Consider the following 24,426-nt stretch of genomic DNA (forward strand, 5'->3'; position numbering starts at 1 on the left):
TGATCTCGCAACTGTCGCATGGATTATTCAGAATACATACTATTGAGAGGATACCCGCGTTTTCTGGCAGCAACTGATAAAAAGCGAAACTTTCTCAATACATGTACAGCTATTGCCGTCAGCAGATAGCACCCGTTGGATATAGCAAAGGCCATTGTTGCGGTACGATAGCTTGGGTAATCACATACTACTATTGCACACGCACTTTTGGACACACGTAAGTTTAAGAGCTGGTTTATCATCGTCGGCACAGTCACTATTTATCGTCTACCATGCGTTCTCGAGAACCAATCCTAAGGAGCAAGGAATTGACTTATCATCTATCAAAACATTCCTGTCTTTTTTCGATTACTGTGTTGCAGTTCTGTGATGAAAACCACTTGCTTTATTTTCTATCAAACGGCTAAGCGCATCCAGCTTGCATAATGTTTTGCTATTGTCACTCGAAATTCATGCATCGACTCTAGTCCATTCCCACCTCCTCAACGCTTACCTTTTTCTCTTGCACCAACGCAATCACCAAAAAAATCGCACTGTTTGTGATGGAAATACGTCAGGTACGTTCTTTCTATCATCACCACCAAGCGATCCCGGTGCAAGATGAGCTTTTGTGGTTATAAAAATAGCATTCTAGGTTCACGGAAGCACTTGTTCATCACAAAAGACGTGTAGATGTAACATCAGCATCTTTTCTCTGCTACTCTCTTATTTGACCATTAGGTAAAAGATGTATAAGAAGGTGATGTCCCCTTTTACTCCTCGCTCTCTTCCCTACCCCCCATATTTCTATCCTTGCGTCACTTTAACTTTCCGGAAACCGACTTTTTTGAAATCAGCAGCCGCAAAAATCAGACTAAAATAAATTGCTATAATGAGGAAAATAAAAGAGAGAAAGTTTATTTTTTCCTAGGAAGGGAAAAAAAAGGCGTATATTGTAGAAAAGAGGGAGTGTATTAGAATAGAGTAGATAGAGCGGACAACAAGTACAAAGAAAAAGAGAAAATGAGAGAGAGTGTGTGGGTGTGGACGTGTCAAGATGTTTGTTTCCTAATGGTTTCTCAAACAAAAAGAGATCTGTTTTAAAAGAATGATGGTCATAACCATCATTTAAAGGAGACCAGCAGCGACGGCACCAGCAAGAGCCAAAGCAATGGGAGCGGCGACAACCTTGCCAGCGGCGCTGTCGGCGGATTCCTCAGCCGAGCCAGCAGAGTCAGAAGAAGAGGGCTCGGAGGACTCCTCATTGGAGCCAGAGGCCGAGGCCGACGAACCCGAAGAAGGCTTGGAGTCAGAGGAAGCGGAAGCGCTAGGGGAGCTACCAGAAGAAGCGGCACTGGAGGAGGTAGAGTTGGAGGCTAATTCATCAAAAAAAAGTTAGAAACAACAAACATTTTGCGAAATCCCATGACCTCCCCCCCGCCTTCTTTTTCTACCAGCTGGCTCCTCCATCTCCACATTATCGATATAGAGCACACTTACAAGAGCCATCACCAGCCTTGATGGTAAAGTGGCCGGTAAAGGCCAGATTGGGAGACTGGCCCAATTCAAAGGCATCTAATGAGATCGCCATCCAAAAGTTGTTGTCAGTTCACACAGTTCATCTTAAAACGAGTAGCGTTGGCAAAACTTACAGTCGTTGCCAGGGGCAATGTCAGCGGGAACAGTCCACTTGTAGCTGCCGGCCTTGGCATCCACGTTGGAAGCAACATCAGCAACGGGCTGCAGGGCAGTGGCAGAACCCTTGGCAAGGACAATCTTGGAGATGGTGTCAACGGTTGGATTGATCCTGTTTTAGAAAGAAAGACAAAGTTAGCGATCGTATATACCGATTCCCCGAGTTTCTCGGGTATCAATCAATCCTCCTTTCTTTACCAGGAGATGGTGGCCTCTTGACCAGCAGTGTAGGTGGTTCCCTCGAGAGGGGAGGTGATGCTGACAATGTTGGCCTGTTGGGCAGAGACGGAGGCGACAGCAAGAGCGGCAATGGCGGCAACAATGGACTTCATGGTAGTAGTATTAGTAATAGTACTGAGATGACAAGGAAGGTTGCAGTAAGGAAGGTTGTAATGAAAGGCTGGAAGAGGGTAAAGAAAAAGGTCAGATCCAGGAAGCATACCTGATCCCTTTTATATGCATTTTTTCCATGTGCGTGCCGTACAGAAAATTTTGGCATCACAGATCGTCCCCACCCTCGCACAGAGAAAACGCATCATCTCTCTCTCCCCGACACACACACCCCCCCCCCTCTTTTTTCCCATAAAAAGACTGGATATTGCATTGTGACACCATCGCTTATTGAATATGCCGCAATATGATAACTTTTCGTGTATCATTGCGGGCTCGCATAATCCCAAAAGAATCCTTGGAAAACAGTCGACCTCCAATAAATGTACCAAAACAAGCGCAATTGTATACTTCTTGGTCTTCTTTTTTTTTTTAGCACACATCATCATTGATACGAATTAGGCGAAAAAAAGAGATCTGTCGGGTTAATTTTTGTTTTTGTGTCTGGGTGTAGTAAGTAGGAGTATGTGACAAATTGGCCAACTCATTTCCCTTTTATTGTCAGACAGTTAAGAAAAAGACATGTGGATGCGACGACGAAATAAGGATGGCTTGAATTTGTATTTTATTGCCATGTTGATATCTCACAATCTCGCTTTAGCCTAATCAGGCCTTTTGCACTCACACATAATACTACAGAGAGAGAGAGAGAGCTTAGAGTACCATTACCGGGTTAGATTAAGGAGAAATCATCATGAAATCATCAGACTGTTTATACGTCACATATACCTCTTTATAATGCAGCTGTTGTTGTTGTTGACTGCCGTATATGAAGAACACATTGCAAACTACGTAATGAGAATTGCTTATTCTCTCGTCATATATATGGTGTTGAATAGAAACGTTAGCGCTTAACTATCATGTACAGCTTTTAAAACACAGGTCTCTTTCTATTGTGTATGATACCTATCATCCATCGACTTATTAGTGATTATATCCTATGTGAGCTCTCTCATTACAGACACTCGCATCACTCACGACAAAAACGTGATTTCAGATAATACAAGGTAAATAATGCTTTTCAACACCACCATGTTCTACTAGGCTCTGGCTTGATCGGGAAAAATCTTTTTTTTTCCTCTCAGTACCAGTGGTAGGAACAAGATCAAGTAAGATGGGATCGAAGCACTATGTATCCTTTCCTGGCCCCCACTCGATCAGTCCTCAATCTCATTCCTTTATTATTCAAACACTCATTCAAAAAAGAGGGTTTTGGCTAGCTCTCTTGTGCTAGGAGAAGAGTGCTTATTGTGCCTTTTTTCTAGACACAAGCAATCATTAAAGCTTGATTAATATAAACGAAATAATAATGGATATCAAGTAGTAGGATCTGATTTGCTAACCTGGTCTTCTTCACCTAAAGTAGGTAGGGATTTGGGCGACTGACCGGGTTTAACAAAGGGGGAGAAAAGAAGTATACATATTTACTGTCTGATGTTGATGAATTTGTTCTCGTTACCGGTAATGATTTGTGATCGTATCATCGTAAATCAACAATTCCTATAACGAGGTGGTTTGCTAATGATACACGGTCACTCACGATACTGTAATCCTGTCTATATTGTTGTTGCTGACGATCTCACACAGATCGCACCGACAGCCCCCCGATACTTGTATTTCCTTCTTCTTTTGTCCTTTCTTCGTAGCTAATGACTATGATACTTGTAATGACCAGTGCTCGAGTTGATTTGTATCAATTATGTAATCAATTAATACTGCCCATACTGATGTAAAATTCGCAAAACTGCAAAGTAGTTTAGTCTCATGACGTCTATTGTTGTCTCTCCGAGAGACCCGTTGGGTACTTGTGCTGTCAAAATTATGCGATGGCACAGACATACACATCATCGGTAACAGCACACAACTGTACTGCGCATGCTTCGCCACACAAAAGAACCCATCCAATGCATCAAAGCAGCTACCAACGATTCTCTCAGGCCATTGGTCCAACAAGAATAGGTCCTTCAACCGCAGCAGCAAAAGGTGCCAATATGGAGTTTTTATAAAGTCCGTATTCGAGGGCGGCATATCCAAGTTTTCTTTTCTTTTTCTTCTTTTGCCTCTTTCATATATCAAAATGCCGAAAAATAGGGGAAGTCGAGGTGGTTCATTTCGAGGAAGAGGACGCGGCGGTAGCCGGGGAGGTGGCGGTAGCAGCCGCAACAACAATCGTGGACGTGGACGTGGCGGTGGCGGTCGTGGTCGTGGTCGTAAGCTTTATCCGACGTCACTAGGTTATGTTTACAAGGTAGAAAACGATTACGATCCAGAAAGCAGTGAAGGCGATCTGGAAGACGATTTTCCAGTTTTTGGCCAGTTTGGTGCTGTGGACGATCCCAAATACGATCCTGATATTGAGCTGCTTACTGCCAAAGGCAAGTTTAGCCGTTATGTTTTTACCATAGAGATGGGTCTTCTATCTTTTAAACTATAGAAAAGGCTAACCTATGACCCTTACTTTTTTTCTTTCTTCTTTTTTGCTGTGTGTGGTTGTGATTTGGAATTTAAACAGAAGCAAAGACGACAAAACAACGTAAAGTGCTTGATCATCGAGCATTATTGAATGCACAAGGCAGCGATTCCGAAGAGGAAGTGATCCGCAGTAGCTCAAGCCGCAGCAATAGCAAAATAACATATACAAAGGCTGTCACTTTTACACGATCCTCCAGCGTTCTGAATGACGACAGCAACAACGGTATATATCAACTTATGTGTGGGAAGAAAAACAGACAAACACACTTGACGCCACAGAAGCGATGCAATGGCATGGATATTGACTAGCGTCTGTAACTATGCTATTAGAAAAAGAAGTGTCACCAGCCATGGCCCCAGAAACAACGGCAACCACAGCAGAAACACAAGAGAAAATGATTATAGAAAAAACGGACGAGTCTTCGAGCTTGTACCTTGACTCGAATCCAAGCGATATTGTCATTGACGAAATTGTGGACAGCGAGGCGCACTCTCAACAAGACGACGGCGTTCCTGTTCTTGGATTTTACTTTGATTCAAATCCTGGCCCAGTTGCAGCTGTCTCCAATGATGATGATCATCATCATCGTTATAACAACAACCAAGCTGCTGGTAAAACCAACAATAACGGCAAAGGCAAAAAGCGACAGCAACGCAAAATTATCCCAGGCGACGATATTTATTTGGGAACATCATCATCATCCGACGACGTCGACGACGACGAAGAAGAGCACGGCCACAAGGCGGATAACATCATTCACCTTGACAAAAGTAAAGGTCGTCGCACAAACAACCGTCGAAAAGACATGGACGACGAAGATGATATTGCCATTATGCGAGATTATATGGAAAACGTCGGTTTGAATGACGACGATGACGAGGAAGAAGGTTTGGAAGCATTACGGGCGTTTGCCAATGGTACAGACCCCGCAGCACAAAATTATCCAGAGATATACGAGCTGAGCGACTCTGACGAAAACGTCATTGAAGTACCCCCTGATTCGGACGAGGAGGACGACTTTGACACTGTTGGAAACGGGGCTTTTGATCATCAGAGTGACGATGAATCAGTGCAAGAGATTTCGGAAAAGGACTTTCGATACGCCCTGGAACAATCATTGGATCAAGTTCCACCTAGCTTGCAGACGGGTAAGCTTATATTTGTATGATCTGGGGGTTATGGTACGGTTCGAGATGTTAAAAAGATCATGATTAGGTATTCGAAACCGGTTAGAACGTCAAAGTAAACGAGACAAAAAGCTGGAGAAAAAGCAAAAGCAATTGGACAAGCGTGCAACAAAGAATGCCAAACGGGAATATGAAGGCAACAATGTACAATTACGCAAACTTGACAAGTATGTAGAGTGGGGGATGATATGGGGGCGAGTTCTTGGTTGGAAGAGATTACTTATATGGGGGCTATGCATTATAGGCGTATAAGGATGTTCATTATGGACGATCAATTGTCTAGTTATCAAGTGGCGCCAATGAGCAAATTCTGTCGTCGACAACTCCACCTGCTTGCTACAGCCTACAAGCTTAAATCCCATAGTTTTGGAACAGGCGCTCAAAGGTATTATTGTTTGGGACAGAGGGTGTGGCAAAGGTCAGGATGCATCTGGGTGGAGTTGGGAGAAAATACTCATCATCCTTGTATATATATCATATATATAATAGAACGCCAGTTCTGCAAAAGACGCGAGATACCTTTTTGCCAGCGGATCGTAGATACATTGAACGATTTCTGGACGAAGCACAATCAACGATCGATGCACAATCCAGTATCCTGCGGAAACATCGCATCGATAATGGACCCACATACAATAAGCCCAACAAAAAGGGCAAGCATCATGGCGGCAAAAAGGATAAAAAGAGCAAGCCAATGGCAGCCAATGCTGGCCCTTCAGTCAATACCGTGGTTGGCGCAGATGTTGGACCTATTGGAGAAACCAATGTGGGTCATCGTATGCTTGCAGCAATGGGGTAAGAGTGTGCCAATCCAATGATTTTAAAAGGGAAAAAGAAATAATGCTAAAAGAAATGTACATTGCTATTTTGTGTGTTGTAATAATTAGATGGAAACAAGGCGATGCTTTGGGTGCCAATAACGAAGGTATCACGGCCCCAATAGAAGCTGTTATACGGCGAAAGAGACAAGGTCTTGGGTCATAAATTAATAAAAAAATTATGACCAAATGTTCTTGCGTAGTTTTTTCTTTTCTGCTTTTGTGGCAGCTCGTTCAACTTTGGCTTCTCCTTTCTCTGCAACGAGTAATGCTCGAGCAACTTTTTTCTGTTGACGCGCATTGGCGCTTCGTTTCATGGTCGTGTTCTTTTTCACTTTGTGTGTGCTTGCGTTGTTGTTGTGGTCCACGGATATTGCTTGTTTTCGAACATGTAATAACCCGAGTTCTTGTTCAATACGTTCCTTGGCTGTAACAATGATTAGATCTTTTGATTCTCCTAATTATTACTGTGTCTCAATTGGGTTTCGTTACCATTGCTAGGTTCAACGTCTGGTTGCTGGGATGTGACATGCTTAGAAACATTACTTTTTGCCGATTGAACTGTATGGCAACATTATGGAATTAATACTTTGAGGAATAGTTTGGGTGGGGGTTGAGAGTTACATTTAGTGCTAGCGCTGCCTTTGCCCTTGTTTGCTTTGCCCATTCTTTTTTTTTGTGCGAGATCGATCAAGAAATAAAAAAAAGGGCTCGGTTTGAGGACGAAAAAAGAATTTGAAATAACGGACTTTGGATTATAGAGCGTCTAAATAGGTGATATATTCATGCATTTGCGGGGTGGGGGGGGTGGATGTGTTGTGTATAAGAATACTATATGTACATTTCTTTCATGGCATTTGTGAGTGTAGATGACTCGCCATCCTTTCTAGCACCTTGCTTCTTGTTGTCCTCGAGCCATTTGGCCCTCCGTTTTTCCTTTTGCATCTGTTTCTTTTGACGTTCTGTCAACTTTTTTGCTTTTTTCTTGGATGCTGGCCCCTTTGGCTTTTCTTGTTGCTCTCGTTCTTTTTTCTTTTCGTCATTTCCCCCTTCCTCCTCTTCTACTTCTGTTGCTACTACTGCTGTTGCTGCTTCCATGTCGTTTATGACGCTGTTGTTAGGTTTGGCTTCATCACTAGACGATGGGTTGTCGACCAATGCTGATCCGTTGTCTTTTCTTTCTGCTTCTTCTTCCTCTTCTTTGTTTTGCTCCTCTAACGCCTCTTGTTGTAGTCGTTCTATGCAAAAGTCGTCTTTTTTGGTAGATGGTTGTCCTACGTGCTCTTGTTTAGATTCTTCTTTTTCTTCTGGTTCTTCGACGGATACATCATAAAGCACTTCAATCACTTTGTCTGGATCCCCTTTGTGTTTCCGTAATAACCGACGAATTTTCCGTAGGTCAGTGTCAGGACATGCGGCTAGCACCACCTTTTCTTTTGAGTCTAATGGATCAGTTTCAACTGCCTCATCTTGTTGCTTGTCTGCTTGGCATTCTTGCTGGGCAACCTAATAATTGGAATCCGGTCATTTCGTCATTTCGTGTTTTTAAACGTTGCTGTCCACTCTTTGGTTTTAACGAGATATACCCTGACATCTGGCGGCCCAGTGAACGGCCCATCTAAATTGCGCACCGAAGAATAGTGTTCCCAGCTATGATATGCAATATGCAATATGGTTTCTGCTTCTTCATTTTCGTCTACTCCACGAATCACATAGCTATATATACCCAAGGTTAAAAAAAAAACAAGATGGCAAAACTTCTTTCAATTGAAAATCAGCCCTTTCTCCAGAAACATCACCCTAATAAACAGCCATCCATATAGCCAAGACACAAAAAAAACTCACATCAATCCAGGCTGATAGACTTTAATATCGACTTGACGCATTCGTGCAAATGCAGCCAATTCCATATTGCCGCCATACGTGCCATCCTCTTCCATACACTCGAGATGATGATCAAACGATTGGTCATTCTCTACGAAGAACTTGTATTCGTCTTCATGTTCTCGCAAAAACCCGCATACATCGCGTCGGAACGTAGGGTATTCTGTATCGTAACCATGGTATTGGTCGGATAAGGCACTGGAATAGGGTGTTAAAACACCCTCCTTTGTCAATGACTGCAAAAGTAAAAAGGAGAGAGAAAAAAACGAACCGGAAGAGACAGTTGCCATCGCCTGTCATGTCTTTGGTGCATAAACCTAGATCGCGCAGCTGTGATTCCAAATCGCCTGTGTCTGGCATTTTCAAGGACTATGATCCCATGTTAAAGTTGTGTGATCGGCGCACGGTTGCAAAAGGCAAAAAGAAGAAAAGGGCTAACACGTATAACAAAGTTACCTTGTGTCCGCCACGCCGTCTCCCTTTGCCTATGTTTGAGTGTCCGTTCGGGTGAATAGTGTAAAAGCGACATATAAGCTAAATCTTGTAAGCGATCGGTCTTTACCATGATCTTTTTTTGCATGCTTTTTGCCTTTGGCCATTGCGATCTTTTACAACTTGGACGCTGTTTAGCGGGGCGATCCCTATTTTGGTTATCCAAAGAAGCTCCGCTAGCAACAACATGGTATACTATTCACAAAGAGACGTCTATCATCAAAAGAAGCAAGAGTAATAAAGGAGTTGATTCTTACAGTCTGATAGCAATCAGTCTCTCTACGACGACATTAAAGACACATATGAGTCGTTTGTGATGGAAAGGTGCTCGTTTTTTTTATTTATTATACATCTTCTTCGATATGCTTCTCAATAAAGAGTCGTACTTCTTTGGTTCTGCATACATCCACAGGCGACTTTCCTTCGGCATTCAATTGATCCGCGTTACCCCCATGCTGCAAAAGCACCGCTGCCGTGTCTCCGTGACCTTCTTCGCATGCCAAATGCAATGGCGTGTTTGCTTCAGCGTCCTTGGGATTGACTCGACATTTTGCCGCGAGCAGGAGTTTGACGACCGCCGTAAAGCCTTGAGCGGCGGCTCGATGTCTATATATTTACAATCATGTCAACTCTACTGTCTTTATACATTGTTCCTCAAGGTTGCGAAGATAACTTTACAATGGGGTTTGTTTGATGTTATTGATTTGATTGGGCTGGGCCTTGTTTGCTAATAATAGCTTGACGATTTCAATTCGGTTTTTTGAAGCTGCATAATGTCTATTGTTTTTCCACGTGGTTAAAAAGTTGTTCGCTGCGTGTCAAGGGTAAAAAAAAAAGGGCAGCTTACAAAGCAGTTTGACCTGTCTCGTTTTGGAGAAACACGTCAGCACCATGCTTTACGAGACTTTCTGCTGAAGCAATATGTCCGGCAGATGCTGGTATAGCCCAAAAAAAAAAGAGACTAATCAATTAAAGGGTAAGTACGCGTCATCTTTATTTTTTTGTGGATATACCTGCAATCATAAGTGGTGACCAGCCAGACTAATGTTGCCACAAAAGAAAAAAAAAAAGAGTTAGACTTCGACTCTGTTAGTCCATGGATCGAGCAACATTGCTAATTTTTTACATCGTCTACGACGTTTATTGAGGCGTCTTTAGAGATCAAGTAGTCGACAATGTCACCTTGGCCTCCGGATGCAGCCCAGTGCAATGGAGTGCGATCGTCCTAAAAGAAAAGGGTCCATCAGCAAGCAGGGCCATGAGTTTGCGTGTATCAAAGTATGCACCTCGTCTTTTTCTTTGACAGCAGCAGAGACCCTATCGACAAGCTGTTGGACAACAAAGAGCTTGCCTTCGTATGCAGCAGTAAATATGTTTAGCATAATCGAAAGATCTGACTTTTTGGGGACTTGTCAATTAGCCACGCACTATGCAAATTTTAAATGTCCGCCAGACTTCTTTTTGGATTACACACACTTTCTTATTGTATGTATGAAAAAAAAAAAAGTATATATTTAACAATGGGGTTGTGTGTTTGCGTCACTGTGTATATGCATTTTGTCATGACGGCGGCGGTGGGGAAGAAGAGAGAAAGAGAGAGAGGGAAACTTTTTTTTTAACTACAAAGAGAGACACGTTTGGGGAAAAGAAAGTAATATACAATTTTATATGTAAAAGGAAAAAAAAAGTTCATGGAAGTCTGTATACAATGATAGGATGTAAAGGGGGTATATGGATTTACTGTGCCTCTCAAGAAGAAGCTGCTTGGACGTTGGGGCAGTAGGTCTGCATGAGCATGGACAGCAGCTCCTCGGCGCTGTCTTGCATGGACTTGTCCGCAGGCATGGCCGGACTCTGCGGGGCCGAGTTGGACGGCGTTGGCGGCAAGGAGAAGGAGACGTCAACAAAGTCCATGTCCGCGAACGGGTCGTCCTGTGCATCGGTTGTCAGTGGGGGTGGCGAGGGCGAGTTGTCCCAGTCGTCTTCCATAAAAACCATTGGCTGGTAGGGCTCGAGCAGAAGCATGCCTTGATTGGAGGAGGGCGAGGCGGAGGTTGAAGAGGATGGGACGGTGTCTGTGGTGGTCATGTTTGCTGAGTTTCAAAAGTTGTTGCTGTTGCTGTTGTTCACTTGAAAGCGAGAGAGAAGAAGGTTTATTTTAAAAGGGGAGGTGTGTGTGTGTGTGTGATACCATGCGACAAGAAAAAAATAAAAAAGACGACGTAAAGAAAAAAAAGAGTCCCAGTTTATATATTGGACGGCCACCTGCGGGCCGCTCGGGAGCCCCGATCGGCGCTCTAAACTGGCCGAGAGCTGTTTTCGATGGCTGTACCAATCACATGCAGCCAGCATTGTTTTTCTTTCCTCGGTGAAGTGAATTCCCGTGTGAAACACACGGGTCACCCTCTCCAAAAAGAATTTTTTCTGATCCCCAAAGCAACACAGAAGCAGAAGAAAGAAAGAAAGCTCAGCCCGACGATCGTCTGCCTGGCTACTATTTAGCGCTTGTTTCACAAACAACAAAGAAAGAAAAAAAAAACCTGATTAAAACAGCAGCAGCACCCAGCTGCAGCAGCTTTGGAAGCAAAAACAAACAACCCCCAGCATGCGCCCTCTCTTCCACCCCCCCCCCACCCCCGGGGAGCATCCCCCTTTGCGGGTTGAATGAAAGCGATCCCCTCTCTCTCTTTTTCTCTCTTCTCTCTCTCATCTTTTCTCTCCCCACCCAGCCGATGAAAATAGGTAATTTGCAATTCCGTCACCCTAAACAACCTCCCCCCCTTTTTTTTATTTTTCCCTCTTTCACACAGCTCCTTTCCCACCCCCCCCCAGAAAGAAAAAAGGCCCTTTCTCCCATCCCAAACTAATGCAATGCTTACTGCCAAAAAACTCCCCGACCGAACCGTTTGCATAATGAAAATGTTCTGTTTCAAGCATGCTGTCAGTTCACCCCTGTGTGGGCAGATCCTCTAGCGACCATTGCCATTGTAGACAATCTACTTTCACAGTAAGCCCCCCCTCTTTCTGGTTCTTCCCCAAGCCCAAGGAGAATGACCTCTTTCTCTTCCTTTTTGTACCTGCAGCTAAAACCCGCAAAATAACACTAAAAGGTATGGACCTGACGCCATTGATCTGCTCGTGTTGCCAGAAATGGCATTGACTGGCTATGTGTTCAAGAGCCATGACGAGATTCAGCCGTTCCTGGAGGACGCCGAATGGGGCACCACCGTGCAATGGGCCAAGCGACAAGCGCAACGCCTCTGTAGTTTTGTGGTTGTTGGCTATCCGCAAAGCCCCGGCTACAACAGCTTGTGCTGCGTCAACCCGCAAGGTCATCTGGTCAAGACATATCAAAAGGCCTTTCTCTTCGAGACAGATGAACGCTGGGCTGCGGAGGGCCCTGGCTTTGTGTCAATGACCATAGAAGGTCTAGGCAGGGTCGGATTTGGCATTTGCATGGATATCAATCCGTATCAGTTCAAGGCTCCCTTTGACGCCTATGAATTCGCGCGCTTCCATGACGACCAAGATACCCAGATCATTGTCTGTTGCATGGCTTGGTTGCAAGGCAACAACAACAACAACAGCAGCACAAGTAGTGTCACCGACACCATTTCTTATTGGGCCCAACGCCTTGCACCTTTGATTGTGCAGAACCGCCGTCGTGTTTGTGTCGTTGCATGCAATCGCACAGGATCAGAAAAAGGTACGCATCATCATGCTATGTCTGCCTACTTGGTTTATTCTACATCGACATACATACATACATACATCCAAGATCTGTAAACGCCTGTCATCCCCTCCCCCCTTCCTTCCTTCTCCCTTGATCCTCTCATCCCCTTCCACAGAGACTCATTTTTGCTTTTTTTATTCAAGGATCTACATTTGCAGGCGGCAGCAGCATTTTACAGGTCGGCTATAATACCCCGCGCTTGTTGAACCACATGGGTTCGCGAGACAGTGGCGTCATGATTGTAGATGTAGACATACAATCTTAGTAGTACACTCTCGATCCACATGATAATTAAAAAGATTTCTGCTGTGGCCTTTGGAAAATCTCTTTTTGAGTTATTTTTGGTGCAATGCATGATACACTGTATGGGCGGTATTAGCCACCATTTAAGCATCTGCCAGTTGAGTAGCACACTCTTGTCAAGTGGGGTACTGTAAATTGGCGACGCAGTGGAATGCGTCTCGCACGTTAATATGCTTTTGTTTAGTGCCATTGGAAACTTTGTCTGATCAGCAGCTATTAGTCAAAAAGTCATTCATCATTTTTTTACATTCAACACCGTCCGCGCCTACCATGCATCATGTATATGTACATATCACACACATACACATACGCATACGCAGGGCACGCCGGCATATTACTCTCTCTCTCTCTCTCTCAAACGGACCAGCCAAAGTCGGACGATGGCCTTTTTGGAAAATCCTATCAAACAGATGGTCATTTGTTAGCTGCACCTGAATTACAGGGCTGATCTCAAATGTTCATAGATGCCTCTTTTGAACATGAGGGCATTGGAGAGGAACATTGACGACGACGCTATAACAATGATGAGGATGATGGGCGGTAGGTCCCGGATCGATCCAAACAGGATTTCCAGAGTATTACAGAATGACAGAATTATGAAAATAGGGTACCACAAAGAAAGCAAGTGACGCCCGTGTTAATACAGGATTTTTTCACTATTGGTTGGCACATCTTATATTTTCCAACTTGGCGTCGCACCAATTTCGATTTGGCGATGGGAGGCATATGGCATTTTTCTTTTGGCCTGTCATGTATTCCGATTTGGCACTACATGAGTTTTCCTTGGCATGACTCGAGTTTCGATTTGACATTCTCGATGGATTTTAATATTTAACATCATGTATTTGTTTAATCCTACAGTAGTTCTTGACTAAAGATATTATTAAAAAATATAGCTACAACATTGGTTCCTCCATGATTTACATTGTGGAAAAAAAGTTTTTCGAGTGTTGAATACACCCTCAACAATCGCTTGGAGTAGAGTAATTACACGGGCTGAATTGATGATGTATAAAAGCCCCCGATTCATTTATAACAAATCAATCAAACTGACTTATTTCTTTTTCTTTTTCTAAAAGATATAATGAGGCAAAGTGATTGATTTACAGTAAGTGGTTACTTGTCAATAATGACATGCTAAAATGATTAACTGCTTTTACTGTGAAGTATCATAGAAGAAAAAGTAAAAAAAAGCAGTAATATGCATAAAAAAATAAGGATGTGCGTGCTGCACTGTATTGTTGTGAGTGAAGATGGACAAAAAGGATGATGAAAAGCAATTTTTTTTTGTGTATGTTAAAAATATAAGAAGTAATTACAAGAGGTTGATATTGATAAGGATAAAATATACATGGTTGGGGTAAAATTATTGATCACTGGGGGTATTTGTGGATTGGCTTTTTTCTGGATGACAAGATTCGATTACATATCGGTGGCGAATAGACTCTCGTTTCTTTTTTCGGTGGAAATTGAAACATAATTCGGCGTTTTTTGATAGCATATGCTGTATTGTTATATTAGTGGTGTGTTTTAATACAGGAAATTCATATTCATTGCAAAACAAAAGAAGGTCTATTCTTGTAGCAGTAGCATGATAATGCATATGTACAGGGCCATCCATCCAAACTAGTGGATATGTACTTGCGTCTTTTAAATGTATTATCATGCTACTGTATAGAACAAAATTTTTTGTAGAATCTAGAAACTTATTTACCTGCAAAGTTCCGAGTGCCTCATAGCAGCTTGGGAGAACACTGAAATCGTTGCGATCTCGCGGAATAAAAAAAACAGACAAGGGCACTAACCGGTAGATGCCTTGATAATGCAAATCCATTACAAATAGAGTGCATCGGAAACCTATGATAATACCCCAGATTACGATTTCGATCTATAAAATATTTACCGTATTATATTGCTATATTTGATGTAGCTCACCTTCAACCAGCAATCCTAACACAGTGATTTCTGGATCGTCAATACGGTCCTCAACCATTTTGTCCATAGAATCCTTCATTACATTAGCCAATTTGACTAAATCTGGTCTACTTCCATTGTGAACTTTGTAGGGCGGCTTGATTTCTACCAATAAGAGCCCTTCTGTTGGCATTGCACCATATTCAAAGTTCATAGACAAGTCAGTGAAAAAAAAGCCAGTTCTAAATACGAGTAGAAAAGTAATTAGCACGCTGAAAACATTATTCACTACGGCATTATTCATATTGATGTTGTACCCTTTTCTTGTCAACAAATGTGTTTCATCCAAAAATGAAAGCATTAATGGGCAAACAGCGGACATCGAGAAAGTGCTCTCTAATTGATCGGCTTTCTTTGATGATTTTGAAGAATAGAACTTGATTCTAAAATTAATGTACAGAAATAAGTAAGTACACACACACACATTTTGAAAATTGAATTGCATATCCAGGTTACGTGCATGCTAATAAGTGATTCTCGAATTTGGCTGTTAATCTCGTCTTCATCATCGCTCAGTTCTTTTGCAATACCGCTGCATTCCTTGTAATTCTTTTTACCAGCCTATCATCATTGATAAGTTAGTAAATCTATTTTTTTTTTCAAAACGAGAATTTACTACCTTTGCAAATTTGTTAACAATAGCTTCTGTTTTTTCTGATAATGCGACAAGAGGATATTGTGTTTTGCACTCGTCAGTGATTGCTTCCCATGTGTCATTGTCAAACCCGTACTCCAACGATGAATCTGGATGAACACTGCTCAAGTCGTCAAACAAGAAAATACCATTGACAGATCTAAAGATACAGGTGTTCCAACAAGTTAGTATATAATGTATCATGTAGCCACTGAAGCGGTTACTTATTACTTACAGCTCTTCCTGGTAAGTACCAAGCATCTTTCTTTCACCTTTTTCGATCGACAACTTTCTGTATTCGAGTAAGGCTTCTGACACTTCTACTCCATTCACTTTCCACTATGAAAACAAATATCAGCGTCAACATTATGTTAGAACATAAATAGAACTTCTCACCTTCTCTATTCCGTCCTCTAATTTGACAACTGGCGCAGTGTTATGAGACAGGTATGTCGTCATTCTTTTTCTCTAGTTAAAGAATGTTTAAATACACATTCGGTATACATTTGATGACGTTTAAGCAATATATCAATACTACGTTACTTATTACGGTTTACTTACTCGTTTGTTTGTACTTTCTGTCGTAGACGGGATGGGTGTGGATGATGGGACGGGTGTGGGTGATGAGTCGGGTGTGGGTGATGAGTCGGGTGTGGGTGATGAGGCTGCTGCTTCTTCTCGTCCCCTTTTACTGGAGGTTGCCTGAACAACAGAAAATAAATTTAGTATATGATTGATGCATGTAACACAACCGATGCCTAGTAATACCTTATAGATTTTTGCAGAGATCTAGTTCCTTATAAATATGAGTTTCACTTTTACAAGGACAATAAACTTTTATTTTACCTTTTTCTCGATTTCCTCCCAGTCTGGTTGCTCCTTGGTATAGTTCTGTGTATATCGATATGTTAGCAAATTGAATATGCTGGAATTTATGTTTCATACCTTTATGTTCAACTCAGCAACAGCAGCTTTAAAGCATCTTCCCCAAATACGCTTGTTATCTTCCCCTTTCTTGCTGTTCTTCAAGATCACGTCCGGGACAGTGTCATGGAATCTCTTTAACGAGACAGCACCTTTCTCCCCAGAAACATATTTTATAAAACCTAAAGTATCAAATTAGTACTACACTCAAATTATTTATATGCATTACAACTTACTCTCTTTAAAGATCTGGCCTACGGTAGTCATCGCAACCTAACAATTCTTGTGGAAGATTTAGACGGTAAGCAACCGTGTATCGTCGAAACTTGTTTTAATGCAATGGCCGTGGCTGTGTTTAAAGCTCAAAAAAAATTTGCTGTGACAGCTTTTTAGAAATTCGGTATATTGTAGTTCTTTTCACATGGTTACCACAATTTATTACAAAGCTAAGTACATATACGAGGTTTTTTTTATAGTGGTTGAGTGTGGAAAACTAGTACCTACGCCCTGCTAGTCCCTCAGCACTCATCTGTTTTTTTTTTCTCAAGGGATTAGATTGCTTATTGCAGATTACTCCCGAATGATGAATGTGGACAACTAGTACCTACGCCCTGCTAGTCCCTCAGCACTCATCTGTTTTTTTTTCTCAAGGGATTAGATTGCTTATTGCAGAATACTCCCGAGTGATGAATGTGGACAACTAGTACCTACGCCCTGCTAGTCCCTCAGCACTCATCTGTTTTTTTGCTCAAGGGATTAGATTGCTTATTGCAGAATACTCCCGAGTGATGAATGTGGACAACTAGTACCTACGCCCTGCTAGTCCCTCAGCATTCTTTGCGCCCCTTTTTATACTGGTTGAGTGTGGAAAACTAGTACCTACGCCCTGCTAGTCCCTCAGCACTCATCTGTTTTTTGCTCACATATTTTAATATATGAATGATAATACAAAGGCTCATATTATTATTATTATTTGATAGGTTTGATGACATTTTTTCCATATTAAAGAAGTTTTCGAGATAAGAGCATCCCCAGCAGACTCGCGAAATTTCTCGCTATTTTCAAAGCCGCTAGCAAGACCATAGAAACGACATGAAATCCCAGCAGACTCAGAGCATCTCCAACGGTCGTTCTAAAATGGAACGCCGCTATCCTAGCAGGACCATAGAATTGGCATGGTTTTTCCAACGGTCGCGCTATTCTAAAACTGGCTATTGAATTTACTGATCTGCTCTTTCTACTTCAACCACTCATTTCACAATGTCAAGCCAAAATATTCGCAACCTAAAACAAATGTTCGATGAAGACATCGAGGAAGAACGCCAACGTCAGTGCAGAGTTGAGCATCTTCAGAGAATCTTTGCAGCTGATGACCAAGACGACGATCAAGTGAGAAAACCCAGAAAAGGCTCTGTTCCTGGTCATCTCGTCATTAACCGCGATCGCGTTACAGGTCATTGGCGTTTATACAATGACTATTTTGGCGACAATCCTGTTTACCCAGAATACAAGTTCCGTACTCGTTTTCGCATGAGTCGTCGGCTTTTCGAACGGATCGTAAGCGAATTGGAGCAGAAAGATGCCTTCTTTCCACAGAAGTACGACGCGGCTCATACGCCTGGATTGACACCGCTGCAGAAAGCGACGGCAGCAATTCGCCAACTGGCATATGGCGTATCTGCCGATGCGACCGACGAATATGTTCGCCTAGGTGCAAGCACTGCTCTTGAGTGCCTAAAGCGCTTCTGCTTGGCAATCAGCCGCATCTTTGGTGACGAATACCTGCGCTCACCAAACGAGGATGATATCAAGCGGCTTCTTGATATGGCGGAAAAACGCGGATTCCCTGGCATGCTCGGTTCCTTGGACTGCATGCATTGGGAATGGAAAAACTGTCCTGCCGGATGGAAAGGCCAATATCAAGGCAAAGAGAAGAAAGCTACAGTAATCCTTGAGGCTGTAGCAGACTTCGAAACATGGATCTGGCACGCGTTCTTCGGTCTCCCGGGTACGCTGAATGACATCAATGTCTTGCAGCGTTCCCCCATCTTCGATGATCTGGCGTCTGATGTTACGTCGCCCGTCAACTTTTCTGTCAATGGCCACAACTACACCAAAGGCTATTATTTAGTTGATGGTATTTACCCGCCGTGGGCTACGTTTATGGATTCAATCACGCATCCGATTGAGAAGAAAAAAAAGGTAAATTTTAACAATGCATATGGAGAGCAGCAACTCTAACTACTTATATAGTTGTTTGCCTGTATGCAAGAAGCGTACCGTAAGGATGTCGAGCGTGCCTTTGGGATCTTGCAAAGTAGATTTGCTGTGATTCGACACCCAGCAAGACTATGGCAACCCGACGATCTGTCAATGGTTATGCGCGCATGCATAATCTTGCATAACATGATTGTTGAAGATCAGCGCTGCAATCCAGGAGAGGATGTTGCTGATGACAACGAAGCCGAAGTATTGCGAAGTGTTGGATCGGCGCCCATTTTGACAGTTCGCAGGGATCCAAACACCATGAGCGAATACTTGAATCGCTATGATGAGATCAAGGATGTTGCGGTCCACGATCAACTGAAGAACGACCTCGTTGAGCATTTGTGGCAGCACCAAGGCAATATGATCTAGTAAAACACAAAAGATATTTTTATTTATTGTTTTTTATTACTCGTCAACTTCGTCGTCGGTAGTCTGTTGAACTTCTACGTCCTGGACAATGGCTTTTGCGATTCTGGCCTTTGCATTGGCCAAAGCCTCGCCTTTTCTCAGCGTCCAATACTCGAGTTCAGCTCCTGAGTATCTGTCGAGCTGTTCTCGCATCACTTCATCGTCGTTCATTTTCTCCTGGAGCTCGATGCGCCTGCGGCTGTTCTGGACATGCTCCTCTTAAGCCTTCGCCAATCGAGCGCGATCATCGTCCAATTTACGCTTGCGCGTTCCATCCTCCTTCTCTTGCTCCTTGGCTTTCTTGCGACCGATTGGGCGCTTCACATACTCAGGTGCGCTTTGATTTGTCACATTGACATACTTGTTACTGAACTTTGGTTGCTCATGAAGCTCATTGTAACAGTGTTGAAACTTCCAAGCAGATTTCGCAGCTTTCTTATGCAGCGTTACTGCGTAGTCTTTCTTCACTCCCATATATTCATCAGTACTGGTATCGTATCGTTTATGAAAACTAGCATCCCTTAACCTCATTTTCTTCGTTGTTTCCGCTTTTATTTCGCGCAAGAGCTTTTGCAAGACAACCGCAGTATCTAGACACCTCTCTTTGGATGGTACCCCAGCGGCCCGAGAGGGCTCCCTGGCCAGTTCGTACATCCTTATCTCCCCCTCTTTGAAGAAAATCTTTATAGAGTCTCCCACAATATTTAGAGGGGAACATGGGTGCCCTTTGACGAACGAGTGGAGGTGGCAAGCCAGGATTGACACAACCACACATCCTCTTCATTGCTCCAGCTCGGACCGCGATTGCCAGCTTTTGCTGCTGCTGCTGTCGACGATTCTGCGACAACTTCGGGATCGGTGGTCGATTCGACACGAGATTCGACATTAGTGATGGGGATCGGGGCAGAAGAACTAGAAGACATTGTTGTTGGAAAAGGGAAGTGATTTATAAAGAAGAGAGAGCTTTATTTTACTGCGTACAACAACGCGATTTTACTTTAGAAAACTTGCCCTAATTTTGGGACGCCTATTCTAAAAAATTTGACCCTTTTCTAAAATAGAATAGAAATAGGACGACTGTTGGAACTCAAAATTTTCTATTTCGGAATCCTAAAATAGAATTTAGAACGATCGTTGGAGATGCTCTCAGTACTATTAGTTACTCTCTCTTCATTCACAGTTTCGACTTCCTTTTTCCAATGTCCACCATTCGCTAAATACACGTACTTCTTTTTGATGACGACGAAGACCGCGCTCGTAGACGACGCATCTCGCGTATCAGAGAAATGTTTGAAGATTCTGACGACAGTGAAGAGCATCAACGTCGAGGAGGATCTGTACATGGACGCGCCGTCATCAGACGAGACCATGTTTCCGCTGACGCGAAACTTTACATGCACTACTTTGCAGAAGATCCAGTGTATCCGGAACATCTTTTTCGACGTCGATTCCGAATGCGCAGAACTCTGTTCTTGAGAATCGTTCAAAGCTTGGGGCAGGAAAACCAGTACTTCACTCAGAGAACGAATGCTGCTGGTAAACAAGGCCTGTCTCCCAAACTCAAAGCAACAAGCTGCGATGCGGATGATTGCTTACGGAATTTCCGGTGATGCAATCGGCGAGTATCTGCAGATGGGAGAGAGCACTGCCGTCGAGTGTCTCAAGATATTCTGCAAGACTATCGACCAGTGCTTTGGCAAGGAGTACCTTCGAAGCCCTACGAACGAAGATGTCGAGAAACTCCTAGCAGAGAACAGCGAGCGCGGGTTTCCGGGCATGCTTGGATCACTAGACTGCATGCATTGGAGCTGGGACTTGTGTCCCACTGCCTGGCATGGGGCTTACCAAGGAAAGGAAAAAAAAGCAACAGTAATTTTAGAAGCTGTTGCTTCCCACGACCTGTGGATCTGGCATGCAGGAATTGGCTTCCCTGGGTCGCTCAACGACATTAACGTTCTGCAAAGATCCACCCTCTTCGCCAACCTTGCCTCAGGTGTCGCACCACCCGCAAACTTCACCATCAACGGCCACGAATATACCATGGGCTACTATTTGGCAGATGGCATCTACCCTGAGGGGGCAACTTTGGTGAAGAGTGTTCGGATGCCAATTGGCAACAAAGAGAAGTAAGCGTGAATTATAGGTTTCAAGGTACACTATTTTGACAACATTCTACAGTACTTTGCGGGAAAGCAAGAAGCTGTACAGAAGGACGTCGAAAGGCGTTCGGTGTGCTGTAGAAACGCTTCGCCATCATTCGCCAACCATGAAGACTGTGGAAGCATGCCAACCTGACGATGGTCATACGGGCGTGCATCATTTTGCACAACATGATTGTCGAAGATGAAAGAAGCGAAAATCTTGAAGAGTTGCAAGAAATAGGTCGTGCATCACTCCTGCCTGTCCAAAGGAACTGTAATACGTTCGACGAGTACAGAGAGCAACTCCTTAGAATCAAAAGTAAAGAGACTCATAAACTAGGCATCGGTTGTGTTGCATGCATCAATCATATACTAAATTTTATTTTCTATTGTTCAGGCAACCTCTAGTTAAAGGGGACGAGAAGAAGCAGCAGCCTCACCATCCACACCCGACTCATCACCCACACCCGTCCCGTCTACGACAGAAGATTCACATCCAAGACTTCTCAACAACCTCCACGCCTGCCTACTCGTCAAAGCATCGCTTTTACTTTGACGGTAGAGTATGGGCATCACGCTTGAGCGCCATCCTTTTTCAGGGCTAGTTCATTTGGCAGGTGAGTTGTTACACACTCCTCAGCGGATTCCGACTTCCATGGCCACCGTCCTGCTGTCTAGATGAACTAACACCTTTTGTGGTGACTGATGAGCGTGAATTCCGGCGCCTTAACTCTACGTTCGGTTCATCCCAGAGAAAAAGAATGACGACATACCTGTCTCATAATACTGCGCCAGTTGTCAAATTAGAGGACGGAATAGAGAAGGTGAGAGGTTCTATTTATGTTCTAACATAATGTTGACGCTGATATTTATTTTCATAGTGGAAAGTGAATGGAGTAGAAGTGTCAGAAGCTTTACTCGAATACAGAAAGTTGTCGATCGAAAAAGGTGAAAGAAATATGCTTGATACTTACCAGGAAGAGCTGTAAGTAATTAGTAACCGCTCCAGTGGCTACATGATACATTATGTACTAACTTGTTGGATTACCTGTATCTTTAGATCTGTCAATGGTATTTTATTGTTTGACGACTTGAGCAGTGTTTATCCGGATTCATCGTTGGAGTACGGTCTGCATCTTAGTACCGGAATTTTAACCGGTTACCCTTTCGATAGGCGGTCCAAAAAATTGGACCTTTGATAAAACGGAACTTCCCTATCTCGGTTTGACAATGACACATGGGAAGCAATCACTGACGAGTGCAGAACACAATATCCTCTTGTCGTATTATCAGAAAAAAGAGAAGCTATTGTTAACAAATTTGCAAAGGTAGTAAATTCTCGTTTTGAAAAAAAAATAGATTTATTAACTTATCAATGATGATAGGCTGGTAAAAAGAAATACAATGAATGCAGCGGTATTGCAAAGGAACTGAGCGATGATGAAGACGAGAATAACAGCCAAATTCGAGAACCAGTTATTACCATGCACGTAACCTGGATATGCAATTCTATATTCAAAATGTGTGTGTGTACATACTTATTTCTGTAAACATTAATTTTAGAATCAAGTTCTATTCTCCAAAATCATCAAAGAAAGCCGGTTGCGGGAGGTGGCAAGCCTTTCACGAGTATGTTAACAATAACAAGCTTTCTCGATGTCCGCTGTTCACCCATTAATGCTTTCATTTTGGATGAAACACATTTGTTGACAAGAAAAGGGTACAATATCAATATGAATAAATTTTTTCAGCGTGCTAATTACTTTTCTACTCGTATTTAGAACTGATGAAAAAGCACCTCGCAAATCAGAAAACGCTGACAAGAAAGGCTATTTTTTCACTGACTTGTCTATGAACTTTGAATATGGTGCAATGCCAACAGAAGGGCTTTTATTGGTAGAAATCAAGCCGCCCTATAAAGTTCACAATGGAAGTAGACCAGATTATTCGCCACCAATATGTAATCGAATCTTGTCGTCCAGAAAAAAGCCAATCCACAAATACGCCCAGTGATCAATAATTTTACCCAACCATGTATATTTTATCCTTATCAATATCAACCTCTTGTAATTACTTCTTATATTTTTAACATACACAAAAAAAATTGCTTTTTATCATCCTTCTTGTCCATCTTCACCTCACAACAATACAGTGCAGCACGCACATCCTTATTTTTTTATGCATATTACTGCTTTTTTTTACTATTTCTTCTATGATACTTCACAGTAAAAGCAGTTAATCATTTTAGCACGTCATTATTGACAAGTAACCACTTACTGTAAATCAATCACTTTGCCTCATTATATCTTTTAGAAAAAGAAAAAGAAATAAGTCAGTTTGATTGATTTGTTATAAATGAATCGGGGGCTTTTACACATCATCAATTCAGCCCGTGTAATTACTCTACTCCAAGCGATTGTTGAGGGTGTATTCAACACTCGAAAAACTTTTTTTCCACAATGTAAATCATGGAGGAACCAATGTTGTAGCTATATTTTCTAATAATATCTTTAGTCAAGAACTGTTGGATTAAACAAATACATGATGTTAAATATTAAAATCCATCGAGAATGCCAAATCGAAACTCGAGTCATGCCAAGGAAAACTCATGTAGTGCCAAATCGGGTATTCATGTCATGCCAAAAGAAAATGCCATATGCCTCCCATCGCCAAATCGAAATTGGTGCGACGCCAAGTTGAGAAATATAAGATGTGCCAACCATTAGTGGAAAATCCTGAAAGATATGCGGATGATTGATGACGGTGACACATCCACGCACTACGTGAGTACGTAGGATAGACGAGCAACGCGCTATATTTCTGTACTACAAGCTATAATAAACAAAGAGAGAAAGAGACAGTCCACAATAGCCACATACGCGGGCACACGCACACACACACACACAAGACACAAGGGTATCACAACCTTCGCGGCTGTGTCAAATCGTGTGACCTCATTTTTTAGGGGGAGAAGGGTGTCAGCTGCTTACTGACTTTATTTGTTTTCTTTTGTGTATCTGTACTGTCGGCAACGACAACAAAAAGAAAAGAACAAGCGTGATTGCCAGCCCGCAGCGCGTGTATATGGTGGGAGTCAGCTTGAAGGGAGTTTCTGAGACCCAA

The 24,426-nt window shown here is 42.7% G+C and overlaps 7 protein-coding genes across 7 annotated transcripts; 3 read left to right on the forward strand and 4 right to left on the reverse strand.

Annotated features, from left to right (window-relative positions):
- Nucleotides 1-866: 866 nt before the first annotated feature.
- Nucleotides 867-2,083, reverse strand: BDB00DRAFT_841234 (Ser-Thr-rich glycosyl-phosphatidyl-inositol-anchored membrane family-domain-containing protein). Its single transcript, XM_053124816.1, has 4 exons — nt 1,873-2,083; nt 1,632-1,786; nt 1,480-1,554; nt 867-1,355 (listed from the first exon to the last, which is right to left on the reverse strand). Exons 1-4 carry the CDS (start codon nt 2,004-2,006, stop codon nt 1,108-1,110), a joined length of 612 nt encoding a protein of 203 aa, XP_052976019.1. The 5' UTR covers nt 2,007-2,083; the 3' UTR covers nt 867-1,107.
- A 2,058-nt stretch (nt 2,084-4,141) lies between these two features.
- On the forward strand, nt 4,142-6,708 carry BDB00DRAFT_875984 (uncharacterized protein; the record flags this gene model as incomplete). The annotated part of the gene is made up of 7 exons (XM_053127431.1): nt 4,142-4,451; nt 4,577-4,759; nt 4,867-5,685; nt 5,753-5,891; nt 5,969-6,109; nt 6,214-6,519; nt 6,612-6,708. 7 exons carry the CDS (start codon nt 4,142-4,144, stop codon nt 6,706-6,708), a joined length of 1,995 nt encoding a protein of 664 aa, XP_052976020.1.
- A 578-nt stretch (nt 6,709-7,286) lies between these two features.
- On the reverse strand, nt 7,287-9,192 carry BDB00DRAFT_841255 (uncharacterized protein). The gene is made up of 6 exons (XM_053124817.1): nt 8,883-9,192; nt 8,698-8,795; nt 8,388-8,624; nt 8,129-8,258; nt 7,890-8,048; nt 7,287-7,816 (listed from the first exon to the last, which is right to left on the reverse strand). The coding sequence occupies exons 2-6, from the start codon at nt 8,784-8,786 to the stop codon at nt 7,781-7,783; spliced, it is 651 nt and encodes a 216-aa protein (XP_052976021.1). The 5' UTR covers nt 8,787-8,795; nt 8,883-9,192; the 3' UTR covers nt 7,287-7,780.
- A 33-nt stretch (nt 9,193-9,225) lies between these two features.
- On the reverse strand, nt 9,226-10,594 carry BDB00DRAFT_841265 (26S proteasome non-ATPase regulatory subunit 10-like protein). Its single transcript, XM_053124818.1, has 5 exons — nt 10,205-10,594; nt 10,045-10,143; nt 9,932-9,959; nt 9,766-9,853; nt 9,226-9,695 (listed from the first exon to the last, which is right to left on the reverse strand). Exons 1-5 carry the CDS (start codon nt 10,298-10,300, stop codon nt 9,593-9,595), a joined length of 414 nt encoding a protein of 137 aa, XP_052976022.1. The 5' UTR covers nt 10,301-10,594; the 3' UTR covers nt 9,226-9,592.
- Nucleotides 10,595-11,446: 852 nt separating this feature from the next.
- On the forward strand, nt 11,447-12,974 carry BDB00DRAFT_841278 (carbon-nitrogen hydrolase). The gene is made up of 4 exons (XM_053124819.1): nt 11,447-11,660; nt 11,853-11,925; nt 12,029-12,624; nt 12,795-12,974. Exons 1-4 carry the CDS (start codon nt 11,651-11,653, stop codon nt 12,914-12,916), a joined length of 801 nt encoding a protein of 266 aa, XP_052976023.1. The 5' UTR covers nt 11,447-11,650; the 3' UTR covers nt 12,917-12,974.
- A 1,552-nt stretch (nt 12,975-14,526) lies between these two features.
- BDB00DRAFT_875989 (uncharacterized protein) lies at nt 14,527-16,753 on the reverse strand (the record flags this gene model as incomplete). The annotated part of the gene is made up of 11 exons (XM_053127432.1): nt 14,527-14,580; nt 14,669-14,811; nt 14,890-15,110; nt 15,186-15,304; nt 15,385-15,489; nt 15,548-15,722; nt 15,798-15,901; nt 16,124-16,264; nt 16,409-16,453; nt 16,508-16,638; nt 16,723-16,753. 11 exons carry the CDS (start codon nt 16,751-16,753, stop codon nt 14,527-14,529), a joined length of 1,269 nt encoding a protein of 422 aa, XP_052976024.1.
- Nucleotides 16,754-22,064: 5,311 nt separating this feature from the next.
- On the forward strand, nt 22,065-23,090 carry BDB00DRAFT_790822 (uncharacterized protein; the record flags this gene model as incomplete). The annotated part of the gene is made up of 7 exons (XM_053120990.1): nt 22,065-22,127; nt 22,185-22,288; nt 22,364-22,443; nt 22,597-22,631; nt 22,689-22,793; nt 22,867-22,932; nt 23,085-23,090. The coding sequence occupies 7 exons, from the start codon at nt 22,065-22,067 to the stop codon at nt 23,088-23,090; spliced, it is 459 nt and encodes a 152-aa protein (XP_052976025.1).
- Between the last annotated feature and the right edge of the window lie 1,336 nt (nt 23,091-24,426).

This window comes from Zychaea mexicana, assembly GCF_025766255.1.
Source record: "Zychaea mexicana strain RSA 1403 chromosome Unknown BDB00scaffold_81, whole genome shotgun sequence".
NCBI classification, from domain to species: domain Eukaryota; kingdom Fungi; phylum Mucoromycota; class Mucoromycetes; order Mucorales; family Lichtheimiaceae; genus Zychaea; species Zychaea mexicana.

Excerpts from the sequence above, each read along its gene's own strand:
- BDB00DRAFT_841234 (XM_053124816.1), bottom strand. The coding sequence starts at position 2,006 with ATGAAGTCCATTGTTGCCGCCATTGCCGCTCTTGCTGTCGCCTCCGTC. Across the intron at positions 1,555-1,631 it reads CATTGCCCCTGGCAACGACT|ATGCCTTTGAATTGGGCCAG; the intron begins GTAAGTTTTGCC and ends CGATCTCATTAG. Across the intron at positions 1,356-1,479 it reads CAAGGCTGGTGATGGCTCTT|CCTCCAACTCTACCTCCTCC; the intron begins GTAAGTGTGCTC and ends TTGATGAATTAG.
- BDB00DRAFT_841255 (XM_053124817.1), bottom strand. The coding sequence starts at position 8,786 with ATGCCAGACACAGGCGATTTGGAATCACAGCTGCGCGATCTAGGTTTA. Across the intron at positions 8,625-8,697 it reads GATGGCAACTGTCTCTTCCG|TGCCTTATCCGACCAATACC; the intron begins GTTCGTTTTTTT and ends ACCCTATTCCAG. Across the intron at positions 8,049-8,128 it reads CTGGGCCGCCAGATGTCAGG|GTTGCCCAGCAAGAATGCCA; the intron begins GTATATCTCGTT and ends TCCAATTATTAG.
- BDB00DRAFT_841265 (XM_053124818.1), bottom strand. The coding sequence starts at position 10,300 with ATGCTAAACATATTTACTGCTGCATACGAAGGCAAGCTCTTTGTTGTC. Across the intron at positions 9,960-10,044 it reads CAATAAACGTCGTAGACGAT|TCTGGCTGGTCACCACTTAT; the intron begins GTAAAAAATTAG and ends TGGCAACATTAG. Across the intron at positions 9,854-9,931 it reads GTCACCACTTATGATTGCAG|CATCTGCCGGACATATTGCT; the intron begins GTATATCCACAA and ends GGGCTATACCAG.
- BDB00DRAFT_841278 (XM_053124819.1), top strand. Across the intron at positions 11,926-12,028 it reads GTAGACAATCTACTTTCACA|GTATGGACCTGACGCCATTG; the intron begins GTAAGCCCCCCC and ends TAACACTAAAAG. Across the intron at positions 12,625-12,794 it reads TCGCACAGGATCAGAAAAAG|GATCTACATTTGCAGGCGGC; the intron begins GTACGCATCATC and ends TTTTTATTCAAG.